This window comes from Hippopotamus amphibius, chromosome 17 (genome assembly GCF_030028045.1).
Source record: "Hippopotamus amphibius kiboko isolate mHipAmp2 chromosome 17, mHipAmp2.hap2, whole genome shotgun sequence".
Taxonomy (NCBI): Eukaryota; Metazoa; Chordata; class Mammalia; order Artiodactyla; family Hippopotamidae; genus Hippopotamus; species Hippopotamus amphibius.
In genome coordinates this window covers 18,127,780-18,143,690 of record NC_080202.1, presented here as the reverse complement: position 1 = coordinate 18,143,690, position 15,911 = coordinate 18,127,780, and the positions used below count along the sequence as shown (strand labels likewise).

Below are 15,911 nucleotides of genomic sequence, written 5' to 3'. Positions count from 1 at the left end.
TCTTAGTTCCCACACCAGGGAACAAACCTGCATCACAGGACGGATTCTTTACCACTGGCCCACCTTGGAAGTCTCAGTAAGATAATTTTAATTGGTGCCCAGTGCTCTACCAAAAACAAAAATGAAGAAAGAAGATGATGGAACAATACAAGGATGTCTACTCTTGCCACTCTTATTCAACATTGTACTGCAGTCCAGCCAAGGTGATTAGGCAAGAAAAAGAAGTAAAAGGAATCCAGATTGGAAAGGGACAAGTAAAACCATTTCTCTTCAGAGATGGCATGATCATGTGACTAGAAGAAAAAGCCCGCAGAGAAAAATTAATATGTTGAAATCCTAACCCCTGGTACCTCAGAATGTGACCTTATTTGGAAATAAAGTCTTTACATAGGTAATCAAGCTAAAGTGAAGTCATTAGGGTGGACCTAATATGACTGGTGTCCTTACAAAAAGAGGAAATTTGAATGCAGATAGGCATAGAAGGAAAACAATATGAAGAGACATAAGAAGGAGACCACTATAAGTCAAGGAGAAAAACCTGAAACAGACTCTTCCCCCACAGCCCTCAGAAGGAATCAACCCTGTCACCTTGACTTTGGACTTCTAACCTCTAGGACTGTGGGACAATAAATGTTTAGAGAATTCCCTGGCAGTCCAGCAGTTAGGACTCAGTGCTTTCACTGCTGGGGCCCTAAGGTTCAATCTCGCAAGCCGTGCAGCCAAAAAAATTTTTTTTTCTTGTTGTTTAAACTACTCAGCCTGTGGTACTTTGTTAACAGGAACCTTAGGAAATTAATACACTTGTATATAGAAAATTCTAAGGAATACATTTTTTAAAAATCTATAGAGCTGATGAGTTCAACAAAGTTCACAATACAAGATTGATATACAAAAATCAATTGTACTTCTATACACTAGCAATAAGCAATCTGAAAATAAAATTAAGAAAATTCCATTTACAATAGCATCAAAAGATTAAAAATTAGGAATAAATTTAACAAAAGTTCAGAACTTATACCCTGAAAAACCAAATATTGTAATAAAGATCTAAAGAAGTGAAAATAAACAAAAAACAAAACAACCCTGAGATTCATTGCCCAAATAAATGGCTACAAGACATAATTTTAGGTGAACAAGTCATCCTCAATTCAGTTTTGTGGTATTAAGAGTTCTAGAGCCAGAGTGGGTTTGAATGCCACTCTGCCACTTATTAGCTATTTTACCATGAACAAGTTAAGTAATTCTGGCCTTGTAGTACTCATCTGTCAAATTGGATGATAATAATAATATTTACCTCATGGGGTTGTGAGAATTAAGTATTTGTAAAGTACTTAGAAGAGTCCTCACACACAGAAACTGCTCAATAAATGTTAGCTATTTTTTTCTATGTAAAGCTAACATGGGAACATGGGATGTCGGTGTACTTTAAATATCTTTGATATGGTGATAGGGTGAAACGTGCAAGAAAAAGATGCCTAGGCGTTACAAAATCCTAAAACGAATTCAGCAAACAGTTCTTGAGCACCACAGGCCATGGGCTAGGACAGAGAATATAGCAGTGAGCCAGCTAACATTCTAGTAAACAAATACATAACGTGGGGGTGATAAGTGCGAAGAAGACCCAAATATAAGGGGACAGGATAGAGACTGATGGGCTAGCAGTGGCGAGGCGTGTGGGATGCGTTTTGCACAGAGCAGTCAAGAAGTTCTGAGAAAGTGACATTTCTGCAGAGACCTGAAAGATGTGAGAGAAGACATAAAAATAAGGGGGCGTTCCGGCTTCCTTGCCTGCGAGCCGGGAAAACCAGCGGAACGCAGATACGCGAGGGCCGGGAGCCGGACGAGCCCGGCCACCGAGGACTGTACGGCAGCGGGGGAGCGGTTTGGCAGGGACACAGGGCCGCTCTCAGGCCGCCGCGATGCTTCCCTCCTTGCAGGAATCGCTGGACGGGGATGAAAAGGAGCTGGAGAGCAGCGAGGAGGGTGGCTCCGCCGAGGAGCGGAGACTCGAGCCGCCGCCCAGCAGCCACTACTGTCTCTACAGCTACCGCGGAAGCAGGTGCACCGCCCGGCCCCGCAGCCCGCCCCGGGTCCCGCAGCCTGGCGGCTCCCAAGCGCCGTGTTCTCCCCTCCGGGCCAAGGTCTCTGGCCCTCAGGGCCCTCCCCGCCTCACGCTGTACTTCCCGGCCCCCATCGAGGATTTTGGTGCCTGGCCCTCCCACGCCTCTGCGCTCTGTCCTTGACACCTTCTCAGCCCCTTCCTGTCGCCCCTGCCTTTTGTTTAGCGCAGTGCCACGCACGCTTAATAATGTCAGTTCCCATGCCCTGTCCTTCGTGTCATCGTCTCCCCCACTTTCCTCCATCCCCATCCCCCATCCCTGCCCCCACCCCCACCTTCTGGTTGCCCTCTGTCCTTGCTGCCTGTTTTCCCTCCAGCCGAGAGCAGACTTCCTGGGACTCTTTTGGCCCTCTCAAGTCTGTTTTTAAGAGGAAACTTCCTTGACTCTCCTGGATATTTAGTTTAGCCTTTCCTCCACCCCTTAGGTGGCCTGGAGAGAGAAGGGGTTCTAGTCAGCGCTGTTTTATAGGTTTTCCCTGTCGACGAGGATAGGCAGTGGAGGAATCAAGTATTTCTACCTTGCCGCATTTTTAGTTGACCGTTTGCTCCCGCCCGGCTTGCGGCCCCCTCCCCCTCCCCCATACTGCGCTTGAGTTAGAGCCCATAGTTGATAGCTGAATTGCTTTTGTGGCGTGCAGATTGGCACAGCAACGAGCGGAGAGTGATGATGGAAGCCCAAGTGGCACACATGCAGAAACCCCCTCTGGTGATGATTTCAGGTAAAAACAGCTTGCCTGTAACCCGTGTCTGTGCTTTTCTCCTAAGGGCATCTCTGGCCTGCAGATGTCAGTGGGTACCCTATCTCCGCTCAGCTTTCCCTGAGTCAAACCATCAAGCCCACCTCTCCCTTAGGGCTCATCTTTTTTTTTTTTTTAAGCTCTTTATTGGAATATAATTGCTTTACACTCTTGTACCAGTTTTTGAGGTACACCAAAGTGAATCAGCTGTATTTATACATATACCCCCATATCCCCTCCCTCCGGCGACTCCCTCTCACCCTCCTGGTCCCAGCCCTCTAAGGCATCACCCATCATCGAGTTGATCTCCCTTTGTTATACAGCAGCTTCCCACTAGCTATCTGTTTTACAGGTGATAGTGTATATATGTCTATGCTACTCTCTCACTTTGTGGGACCTCATCTTGATTTTCTTACTGGTTCATTTCTTCAAGGCTGGGGCAGATCCAAATACCCTGGTGATTAGCCCCAGGGTGATTAATTAGCCAGTTATTCTGAGCTTCTTGATTGGAACTCCAGTAAATATTCAATATCATATGGGTATCAAGAAATTTAAAACCCTTCTTTTTTCCCTACATTGAATATCCTTTCATGGCTCCTCTGCTGCACAATGCAATGTAAACTCCAAGACATTGTTTTGGGATTGTTATCTCTTTTATTCATTGATGTCTCCCTGCCTAGTAACTTGAGTGGTACCTGGCACAGCATAGACATTTAATATATATTTATTAAATGAATGAATGAACCACAAAATGATGCAAAGTAGGGTATAATACAAAAATATTACGTTCACTGAGTGACTGGATGATGGATGATTTAAGGAATTTTTCAGGTGTTCAGTATTGTGGTTATATACACACATATATATATTTTGTAAGTTCTCGTTTTTTTAGAGATACCTAATGAGGAATTTAGGGATGAAATAATATGATGCCGGTAATTTGCTTCAAAATAAGTCTGGGAGGTGGGAGGTAAGGACAACATGGGAGTACAGGTGAAACAAGGTTTTTTTTAAAACAATTTTTATTGGAGTATAGTTGATTTACAATGTTGTGTTAGTTTCAGGTGTGCAGCAAAGGGAACTAGTTATACATATACACATATCCACTCTTTTTTAGATTCTTTTCCCATGTAGGCCATTACAGAGTATTAAGTAGAGTTCCCGTTGCTATACAGTAGGTCCTTATTAGTTATCTGTTTTATATAGTAGTGTGTATATGTCAATCCCAGTCTCCCAATTTCTCCCTCCCCGCCAGGTGAAACAAGATTGCCCATAAGCTGATAATTGTCAAAACTGGGCGGTAGGTACATGTGGGTTCATTGTACTATTCTCTCTACTTTTCATATATTTGAAATTTTCCATAATATGAAACCAAAGACGTGAGGTGTATTGGGTGCATATTCTCCATGGGGAAGTTTGGTGATAGAAGATCTTTTCTTCCTGCATATTCAAATTATAGGTGCTGTTTATATTCTGATCTCAACCAAACTGAAATGTTTATGTTTAGCTCATAAACACTAAGCTGGTATATTTATTCATGGGTAGTGGGTAGTTGGAGAATTGAGGAAAGAAGAGGAGGCATGAAATTGTGATCTAGAAGAGTAGAAGAGTGAATGCACCAGGAAATGTCATGATAGGTGGGCAGCAGTAAGGGCCACTGAAGGCTAGTGGCCATTAATGAACACATTTATTTATTTATTTATTTTGGCCGCGCCACACGGCTTGTGGGAGCTTAGTTCCCCAATCAGGGATCAGGCCCGGGCCCCCAGCAGTGAAAGTGCCAAGTCCTAACCACTGGACCACCAGGGGCTTCCTAGTGGTCGTTAATTTAAAATGAGACTAGATGATGTGGGTGTGGGTTTTTGTCCAACCACATTCAGCTGCATAGGTGCAGATGCAGAGTAGGTAGAGAGCTGGACTAATAACCAGGGCTGAAGTTTTGCTAAGCAGATACAGGGAGGTGAAAACAAAGGGGCTGAACGAGAATATGTGCAGAGGTGTGATTGTAATGACTGACCATGGAATTTAAGCTGAGCAAGGAGGTGGGAGGTGAGGATGAGAAACTTGAAGTTACTATGAAAAAGAGGCAAGGACCTCAGTGGAGGTCATAATACTAGAGAGAATGAGCTGGAGAGACAGGACTATTTTAAATGGATGAGGTAGATCATACTTGGTGACATACATTCCTAGAAGCCTCACCAACAGGAGTCAGAGAGAAAGCTTTGCCGAGTCCTTAGTGAGGGCTTTTAGTGATGTCCTGTCTGACTTACGGGGTGTAATACAGAGTCCGCTGGTCAGGAACCTGTGTCTTTCATTTGTCAAGCCTCTCCTTGGCGGATACTAATCTACCATCTGAAGTGGAGCCAGAGCTGCGCAGTTTCATTGCTAAGCGTCTTTCTAAGGGAGCAGTCTTTGAAGGGCTGGGTAATGTTGCATCTGTGGAGCTGAGGTAAGTGTAAAATGTGCTGTGTCTTGAGATTTTATTTATGAGCTAAATATGAGAAGTGATGAGAAACTCCAAAAGATCAGCTCCTACTAGTCCTGCAGGGTTCCCCTCTGTTCCCTGGCAGCTGAGAACTGGGTCTCACACACACACTTTTGTGGAGTGGAATTAACCGAATGGCAGACTCTGCTTCCTAAGTGTATGTATTTAGTCTTGTCCTTGGAAGAAAAGAGCTCATTACCAAAAGTAAAATTGTATACTTTACAGTTCTAAAGAGCTTTCTCAAACTTCAATACCATTCTCCTTACAAAGGGGTGGTAAAGCAGATAAGCCTACTTCCATTTTCAGATGGGGAAATAAACTCAGAGAAGTTACGGTCCCAAGGCTGGTCATATTGATGGTGTTCAGGCTCAAATATAGGTGTTCTCAGTTGAATCCCAGCCATCTTTCCATTACACCCCTTGATTGTAGTTCACTTCAGACCATGATATTGGCATAAAGTCCCCTCAGGAGTATGAGGCCACATCCCAAAGAGAAGGCCACAGGATAAACACTTCACAGCAGCCTGGAGCTGCAGTGATTTGTGAAGGTTTGGGGAGGGAGAACAGATGGTTATATTCATGTGAACATGGATAAACTCTGAACAAGAGTGAAATTTGCATGAATTTTTCACATAAGACAGGAGAATTCAAAGACATTCCATGTTTGTTAGGTGCTGCTTTAGCTAAAGCCCATTACGGTGTATGTTCATTTTACTCTTTTGTTACAAGTAAACCAAGGAGAAGCCTGGGAAGCTCTGACCTGCTGAGCAGTCTAATGGTATTGCCAGATCAGGATGGCCAGGGCTCAAGAGGAGTCTACAGAACTACACGCCTGAGTTATCAAAATAATACATTTAACCGTTTTCTTCCTTTTCTAGAACTCCAGGTTACCGAGTCGGTTGTTACTACTGCCTTTTCCATCAACAAAAACTGCTTCCGCAAAGGGCACCAACGGACTCTGAACATGATTCTTCAGAGTGTGTGGTCTGTTTTTTAGGAGGGTCTGAAAAAGGACTTGGGCTATATCCTTTCTTTGGTCTTTGAGGATATCAGGAAGGAAAATGTGGCATGCAAGTGGAGGATTATGACTATCAACCTCCGAAAAGCTTTTCTGCCTCTTATGTGTCAACTTGAGTTTCTGCCTCCATACGACCAGTTTGTCTTGGCTTGTTTTATTTACTTATTTATTTGCTGTGCGCGGGCTTTCTTTAGTTGAGGTAAGCGGGGGCTACTCTTCATTGTGGTGCGTGGGCTCCTCATTGCCGTGGCTTCTCTTGTGGCAGAGCACGGGCTTTAGGCACATGGGCTTCAGTAGTTGCAGCACATGGGCTCAATAGTTGTGACTCACGGGCTCTAAAGTGCAGGCTCAATAGTTGTGGCGCACGGGCTTAGTTGCTCTGCAGCATGTGGGATCTTCCTGGAGCAGGGATTGAACCCGTGTCCCCTGCATTGGCAGGCAGATTCCTAACCACTGTGCCACCTAGGAAGCCCTTGGCTTGTTTTAACTGACAGTTATTTGAGAGATTTTTATATTACCTATTGAGAGAGAAAACCCTGTCTTGATCCATCCTTTATTGTTTCCTTAAGAACATACTTTCAGGCTTGAATTGGACAAGTACATTCAAGAGCTGAAAAATAACATGAACTGTGAGGTAAGATGATTGCATTAGTATTTTTAAAGACTGAGGTGATTAACATTATGTGACTGATCTACTTGTCAAATCATCCAGGTGGATACAGACACTTAAATTCTGAAAATGTGCTGCTTTGTGGGCTAGTAGAAAGGTACTTGCTACGGGAAGCAGGGAACATAGTCCTATAAGTGCTATAAGTTTCACAAGACTACTCCTGATGTTTTGCATCTATGAAAAATTCAGTCCATTAAATTCAAAGATATATTGTAGCATGCCAAGCAAGGAAGAGGATGCTCTTTTCCTGATTTCTAGACACATAAGATTTATATTCTGGTCAGAACTAATGGCCCACGAAGCCTCTGGCACTAGAGACATGCTATGCAACGGGAGGACTGTCCTTGAGCTCAACCTCAAAGATTTTTAGAAACATTCCATTTTTCATTAATCGATCTTTTATGAATTAGATACATCCATATCGATTCCTTTATCCATAGCTTTTAAAAACTATGCGTTTGGTTTGCGGCAGTTGTCATAACTCTTATAAATTTACTACCCATGACATGTGGTAATAATTCCTTTTGCTTGTCATGCATGTGCTTACAAGACACTGCAGGAGGGGAAAGGATAGCATGGGAGTGAGCCGGATCCGAGTCTCAGGGGAGCTGCTCTCCCAGGCTGGAGCGCTCCCACCAGTCCCCAGGGGACAGCACAGCCAAGGAAGCCGTATGAGCTCCTGGCAGCGTGTCTCACACCCAGAGTGGGCTCGAGTGGCTTTGATGCGACAACTTGTATGTATCCTTCCCTATTCACATTTTGAGTGTGAATGAACTGTGTATCTACATTCCTTCAGTCATTCAGCAGGAACTTTATAAGCTCATCCATGGACGTTTCAGAACTGTACCAGGTGCTGGGGAGATGAGGGTTATTAAGAGAGTATCTCCAAGAGTTCACAGTGCAGTGGGGGGAGACTGACATGTAAATACCCCAGTTCCTTTCAGTGAAGAAATAGCACAGAACCCTATTAATCCAGTCTCTTCATTTTATATAATGCATTTCTTAGTGTGTTTTTAAGAAATGCAATACCAAATTAATCCCCACTCTGCCCAACACGTCCAGCAAAGTTACATCACAATTCCTTTTTTTAAATTGGTGGCGTTCCTTTTCCGGCAAGCAGCCCGAGGTGACCTCTAAAAATGGTTCGCTATTCACTTGACCCAGAAAACCCCACAAAATCATTCAAGTCAGGAGGTTCACATCCTTGTGTTCACTTAAGAACACTTGTGAAACTGCCCAGGCCATTAAGGGTATGTATATCCGAAAAGCCACCAAGTATCTGAAGGATGTCACTTTAAAGAAGCACTGTGTTCCATTCCATCGCTACAGCGGTGGAGCTGGTAGGTGTGCCCAGGCCAAACAGTGGGGCTGGACGCAGGGTCGGTGGTCCAAAAAGTGCTGCATTTTTACGGCACATGCTCAAAAACGCAGAGAGTAATGCTGAACTTAAGGGCTTAGCGGTAGCTCCTCTGGTCACTGAGCACATCCAGGTGCCCCAAGATGCGGCAAAGGACTTACAGAGCTCATGGTTGAATCAACCCATATGTGAGCTCTCTCTGCCACATTGAGATGATCCTCACTGAGAAAGAACAGATTGTTCCTAAACCAGAAGAGGAGGTTGCACAGAAGAAAAAGATATCCCAGAAGAAACTGATGAAACAAACTTATGGCCTGGGAATAAATGCCACAAAAAATAAATGCAAATGTAAAAGCAGAAAAAAAAATTGGTGGTGTTAGCTTAAAAGAAGGAGGTGTCTGACCGCCTTTCTTTTCACTGTCAAAGGATCATGAAGAAAATGTTACATCCACTAAGGTGAAGGCTGATATCAAAGCAAATGACATTCTCCCTTCATCTAGGAAAGGGGCAGGGAGAACCACATACAGTCCTACCTGAGCAGCTGGTTTGAGGATGTTGTATGCCCAATCCAAAGGGTGGTTCATCTCTTTCAGGAGAAGCTTACCTTTCTGCTACATGCTGTAAGTATTGCCCAAACGAAAGCATCTCCGTAATTGAGAATCACTTTGGCAGAGTTTGGATTATTTGTACTTATTTTCTCTGAACATTACTTCCTCCCCTCTAACCCCGCCCCTATGCTTGCAATTAGGATAGACCACACTCTATTTACTCAGATCTAGGAAGTTATACTACTAAGGTAGAATTGCAAATACAGAGTCTTCCAATAGGATAAAATGTTTTCCAATAATTACTTTTGTTTTTGGCCTCACTGCACAGCTTGTGTGATCTTAGTTCCCCGACCAGGGATTGAACCTAGGCCACAGCCGTGAAAGCTCCAAATCCTAACCACTAGATCACCAGGGAACTCCCTAAAATAATTACTTTTTTAAAAAACATTTATTTATTTATTTATTGGTTGCGTTGGGTCTTTGTTGCTGCACAGGGGCTTTCTCTAGTTGTGGCAAGCAGGGGCTACTCTACATTGCAGTGAGCAGGCTCCCCATTGCAGTGGCCGCCTGTTGTGGAGCATGGGCTCCAGATGTGCGGGCCTCAGCAGTTGTAGCACATGGGCTCAATAGTTGTGGCTCACTGGCTCTAGAGCGCAGGCTCGGTGGTTGTGGCACACAGGCTTAGTTGCTCCGAGACATGTGAGATCTTCCTGGAGCAGGGCTCAAATCCGGATCCCCTGCATTGGCAGGCGAATTCTTAACGACTGCGCCACCTAGGAAGTCCTAAATAATTACTTTTTGAAGTGATCTGAGAGAGATGTAATTTCCAAAACAATTTTAGAAGGAAAACGGAAATCCAAAGTGATTTTACCTATATAAAAATGTCCAAATAAAAAATGAAAAATTCACTAAGATATCCAGACACTGGGGAAGGCATGAGTAAATGGCCAGGTGTTTCACTTAAATATGTGGTGGGCAGACGCAGCTGCGGCTGGATGGTCCCTCCAGCCCCGGTGGTAAAGGCAGGTCTCAGACCGTTAGCAGCAGCAGCTGAAGCAGGCTCTGGGGAGCTCCCGGGCAGAGCCCAGCGAGCGGCCAGCGTGGCGCGTATGGGGGAGGGGACCTTTAGGCACGAGTAGCTGCTCAACAGGGAAAACGGGAATACGTGCATCCGTTAGGCTTTGTTTTTCTCTCGTAGGCTCTGAGTTACACTCCTGTTGAGGTTAAAGAATCAGATGAAAAAACAAAGAGAGACATTCACAGGTAAAGAACAGCTTTGCAAAGAGAGAAACTTTTTCACAGCAAGCCTGTTATTTATGCTTTTTAACCTTCCCCCTCCCCCCGGGGTGGGGCAGAATGAATTTGTTTTCTCCCTCCCATCTTGTAATATAGCATGTGGAAAAGGATTGTGTGTGTGGCAGGTTTCTGAGTGTGGCCAGTCTTCAAGGCCTTATTCACGAGGGCACCATGACGTCTCTGTGCATGGCCATGACAGAGGAGCAGCACAAGTCTGTGATCATCGACTGCAGTGGCTCCCAGCCTCAGCTCCACAACGCAGGTGAGCCGCAGCCGCACAGCAGCCTTGTGAATCTCCATTTTCACACTAACAAACGATGCCAGCTTATCCTTCCTGCCCTGTGCAGTTTTACACATTTATCCCCAAATCACTAAAAACAATAGCAGTTCTAGAAACATGGAAATCACATCCTACCCAGCAATTCCCCTACTAGGTATACAGAAAACTCTTGTGTATGTACACAAGGAGGCAAATAGAAAGTGTTCATAAGGGCACTGTTTGCAATAGCAAAGAACTGAAAGAAACAAGTATCTGTCAACAGGAGAATTGATAAACTGCTCTATTCACACAATGGAATACTATATAGCCGTGACAATGAGTGAACTAGAGCCCTGTGTCTCAGTATACTGAGCCATTAAAGAAAAATGCAGTTTTAACATATGCAAAATAATACTATATAGGGCTCAGAGATAAAGTACGTGGCAAAAGTTTAAAGAAAGACATGGGCATGATAATCCTTTCTGATGGGAAAGGAGGGGATGCAATTGGGAAGAGACACATGGGAGCTTCAACCGTATTGGTTTTGGTTTTTTTTTAAGCTTATTACTGAATATTTACTTATTTGGCTGCGTTGGGTCTTCGTTGCTGCACTCAGGCTTCTTCTAGTTTCGGCAATCAGGCTAGTCACTCCTCCTTGTGGCGCGGGCTTCTCATTGCAGTGGCTTCTCTCGTTTTGGAGCACGGGCTCTAGGCGTCAGAGCTTCAGTAGTTGTGGCTCGTGGGCTCTAGAGTGCAGGCTTAGTAGTTGTGGCCCACGGGCTTAGTTGCTCCGCGGCATATGGGATCTTCCTGGACCAGGGATCCAGCCCGTGTCCCCTGAATTGGTAGGTGGATTCTTAACCACTGTGCCACCAGGGAAGTCCCATTTGGTATTTCTTAGCCAGGTGGTGAGTTAAATTTTTTTAGACTATTATAGAAGTCTTAAATAATTCATTATAAGTGTTTTTATAAAGGAGGAAAGAATATGATGTATATGAATATCAAATCATTATGTTATGCATCTGAAACTAATGTGTCAATTATACCTCAATTTAAAAAAGAAAATATATAAAAAGAAGGGATAAACAAATGTCTTGTGACTTCACTTTTATTTATTTCCCTAAAATATTTTATAGGAAGCAACCGGTTTTGTGAGGATTGGATGCAGGCTTTTTTGAATGGTGCTGAAGGAGGTAACCCTTTTCTTTTTCGACAAATCCTGGAGAACTTTAAACTAAAGGTAACTAATTGGCTATGTGCCAAGTGCCACACATAGTCTTTGTCTGAATTGTAATTAGTACCAGTGACTGAGTAACAAATCTGCTTTATAGCTATGATGTCTGTTAACTAGGACAGTCTCAAAACTAGAATCCTCAATTTCCATTTAAACCAGCAGCATTGAGAATGCCAGTTTTTCCATACCCAGTCACCACTGGGTACCTAAACTTTTCATCTTTGGTAATCTGACAGGTGACGATGGTATATCACTGTTTTTATTTGCATTTTAAAAATTCAGTTTATTTCAACCAAAACAGTTCACCCATTTCTCCCACTCCCTACCTCCTGCCTCTGGTGGCCACCAGTCTCTTTTCTAAGTCTGTGAGCTCGTTATACATACATACATACATACATACATACATATATATATTTGGATTCCACATGTAGACGAGATCATTGGTATTTGTCTTTCTCTGTCAGACTTGTTTCACTTAGCACTTAGCATGGTGCCCTTGAGGTTCATCCATGTTGTCGCCAATGGCAGGATCTCATTCTTTTTAATGGCCAAATGGTATTTCATTGTGTATGTATACCACAGTTTCTTTGTCCACTCATCCATTGGTGGACACTTGGGTTGTTTCCATGTCTTGGCTGTTGTTGGTGATGCTGCAGGGGATATGGGGGTGCAGATATGTTTTTGAGTAGGTATTTTTGTTTTCTTCAGATAGATGCAGAAGGAGCATTGCTGGATCATACTTTTTTCATTTGGATTATTACCTTAGGATATATTCCCAAAAGTGGGATTACCAAGTCAAAGGGTTTGAATGCTTTGGTTTCTATTATAAATTGCCAGCTTGCACTTCAGAAAAATAGGAACAGATTACAGAATGGCTAGCAATGTGTGTGGGTTTTCTATGCAGAACTTAATATAACAGTTTTTATCAATCTTATTTATTTTTATTAATATTGGCACTCCATAGCTGTTCAAATCTTGTCTTTAATTATTATTCAGGCTGAACATTTTTTCATGTCAGTTTACCATTTGCAAATAAACAAAAAGACATTTCGATGGAGCAAATTTATCCACTATGATATAGCAACATTATAAATTGTAAAGGCAATACTAGTGAAAGATGTTACCTGTTATTATTTATATCTAAACAATATCTTTATATTTTTCGATAAATTGTCAATTAGTCCCAGGTCTTAACCATAAATTTGCATTGTTCTGTATCTATTTTGTACCACAAGCCTTATTCACAATAATTAAAATAATTTTCTAATTTTTCAAAAGCAAACAACTAGAATCCTCAAACGGCACTCATTTATATTTTTCAGTGGCTTCTGCATATGTGTCATTGCATTCCCAATTAATTGGATTGAATGCTTGTTTATATTTCAGGGACATCAGTCTTATAATTTGTGACATATCTTAGTTAGAAAGCACAAAAAAAGTAGTTCCATGCCTAAGGGTTCAAAATTTTGGTGGGAGGCATGTTGTCACCTTATTTAGGAGATTTGTAATGAGAGATTTTGTTCTACCAAGGGCAAAGCATATTAGCAATAGAAATGATGAAAATATTTGGAAATAAAAAGCAAACATTTCAGTAACATATGTTGAGTTCTCCACCGGATAAGAGGTGTTTCTCAAGCTTCATTATTATCTCACTCAACACATATTTAACTGAGTAATCTTTTTCTAGGCCATACAAGACACAAATAATTTGAAGAGATTTATCCAGCAGGCAGAAATGAATCATTACGCTTTATTTAAATGTTACATGTTCCTAAAGAACTGTGGTAGTGGGGATGTCCTTCTGAAGATTGTTAAAGTGGAACATGAAGAAATGCCTGAAGCCAAAAACGTGGTAGCTGTCCTCGAAGAATTTATGAAAGAAGCTCCTGCCCAAAGGTTTTGATCACATGTTTTGAGATGATTGTACCGTGAAGTTCTACAAGTCTTGGTGTTTGAAATTGCAGTTGTTATAACTGTCATAGGATTGCTATTTCAGATTATTTGAAACACATTCTAGATTTATTCATTTGATACTTTTAAGATTAAACCTAATTAGACATATAAACCTGAGGCACATCCACTGAGTCCTAAATAGATGTGTGTCAGAGTTGTGAAGTTTTTATATTTGCCAGTCCCATAAATTCTAGACTTCAGGGAGTTGTTGCTTAAAAAACTTCTGAGGTGATTTTGTGGCTTCTCTGAGGAGTTTGCTGCAGTATTAAGCAACTTTTCCTCCCAGAAAAATCATAATAATTCTTTCTCAATGTACTATAGCTTCCTTTTAAAAAAACTTACTCCTAGTTTTAGGACAGGTTAACACCACGCCACCATTGCAAAGGCAGATCTGTGCATCCTGTGGGTGCTTGATAGATTTTTTTTTTGTCCGATTGATAATGGCATGGATGATGAAGTCAGCTTTTATGTCAGTATGCAAATAAATCATAAGCATGTAAGGAATTAAATGAGCTTTAAAAATAGATGCACTAGCTTCAAGATAAAACATTATTTCTGATGGAAAGCTACTGCAGAAGTGGCCCGATGCATCCCTTTTCTTCCTTCATTTGTTCACAGATATTTGCCAAGAGCCTATATTTTCTTTTTCCTTTTGTATGAAAATGCTGGAGTTTTTAAAGTGTGTAAAAAAAGAAACAAAGTACATAAATTTTACAAGCAAATGTAACATAATGCAAACAGTTTCTTCATGTCAGGGTTACTCACTGATTTTAGTTTCTTGTATATTTGTTACAAGCCTTATATCGTTTTACTCTGAGTCAATTGAAAGTGCCCTCAGTTAGAGCCATTTATAATTCCCATGGAAGCCAATTGTAGCTACACACATATGGACTGCAGCTTGTTCTGCATAGCTCTTTAATAAATCCACTTGATAATGATTTTTGTTTAGAAGAGCAGAAGTCTTGTGTTCTCACTGCCCTCAGGATGCTCAGAGGAACACAAGCCTGTAAAAATCCTCTCCTAAACTCATCTAAACTCACATTAAGTGCGAGTTTTAACTTCCAAAATGACTGACAACGGCCTTCTGCTTTCTCTTCTACAGAAGCCTAGAGACATGACTCACTGAGCCATTTCTTTTCTTTAATGAGAAATACAACTCAAGATCCTCATAAAGGCTTTCACAGGGTTTTAAACTTTAATAACTTGGACTGTAGTCAGTGTGGAAAAAAATATCCAAGTAGCATCTATTTTATAGCATTGAATTCAGAGTGACTCTGGAAAACGGGCACTTTTATGGCACAGCCCCTGAACCTGACTGTTTCTAATGTGGGGTTGCCCACCTGGAAATCCATTTTTAAAATAAACAACATTAAGACATAAACATTTTGAGTCTGGAAAACATGTTTTTCATTTTCAAATTCACACATCATTCAAGAGTCCCTGTTGTAAATAGCATTTAAAAACAAATATATTACCTGCTTCAAGTCATTTATGGATAGAGTCAAGGCATAATTATGTATTCTTTACAGGTACTTTTATATATTTTTTTTGTAATGTAGGCTCACTACATTACACAGTTATATACAAAATGGTCCAATTTTAAAATCATACAATAAACTGTATATCAGTACTGTAGACAAGGAAAATAGTGACATGGAGTTGAATATCTTGTCGGCTATGAGAAGAAATTCAAAGAGCTCGTGACCAAAAACATGTACTGTATTCAAATTTTAATAAGCTAATATATTAACTTTTAAAGTTTTAAAAAGCATTTGTTCAAGTGTGGAATATATTATGTATTATTTGTGTGCTATACACACAGAGGAAATGCATGTTTGTCGTGTATCAAAAATGGTCCCAATTTATCTGTAATTATATTTATAATAATAATAATAATAATAATAATAATAATAAAACAACTTAGCTTCTCACCAACACAGTCATTTTTATTCAGTGAGCTCAGCTTTCCAGCCTGACATTCTTAGTAATTCACAACAAGTTTATGGGGAAATTATACTTGTTAGGCTAAGGAATTTGTTGAAGAAAGTCAAATCACCTGCTGGGAGACACCTTTCTGCATCTTGCAGGAGGCGTCAGGCAGAACGTAAGAGCAATGTCCATCACGTCTTATTCATTGTCCAGTAAAGTTACATCTGTCGAACTCAGTAACCCAAGTCAATTCCTTTCACCCTCATTTATTAACCATGACAGAATGCCTGTCCTTTACCAGAGGATC

The 15,911-nt window shown here is 41.5% G+C and overlaps 1 protein-coding gene across 1 annotated transcript; it reads left to right on the top strand.

Moving 5' to 3' along the window:
* Positions 1-1,872: 1,872 nt before the first annotated feature.
* C17H17orf75 (chromosome 17 C17orf75 homolog) lies at positions 1,873-15,600 on the top strand. The gene is made up of 10 exons (XM_057716101.1): positions 1,873-2,059; positions 2,758-2,838; positions 5,180-5,305; positions 6,219-6,362; positions 6,935-6,992; positions 8,886-9,005; positions 10,132-10,196; positions 10,355-10,491; positions 11,625-11,728; positions 13,410-15,600. Exons 1-10 carry the CDS (start codon positions 1,920-1,922, stop codon positions 13,623-13,625), a joined length of 1,191 nt encoding a protein of 396 aa, XP_057572084.1. The 5' UTR covers positions 1,873-1,919; the 3' UTR covers positions 13,626-15,600.
* Positions 15,601-15,911: the final 311 nt, after the last annotated feature.

Coding starts and splice junctions, on each gene's coding strand:
- C17H17orf75 (XM_057716101.1), top strand. CDS start 1,920: ATGCTTCCCTCCTTGCAGGAATCGCTGGACGGGGATGAAAAGGAGCTG. Junction 5,306..6,218: donor GTTGCATCTGTGGAGCTGAG/GTAAGTGTAAAA, acceptor TTCCTTTTCTAG/AACTCCAGGTTACCGAGTCG. Junction 9,006..10,131: donor TTACCTTTCTGCTACATGCT/GTAAGTATTGCC, acceptor TTTCTCTCGTAG/GCTCTGAGTTACACTCCTGT.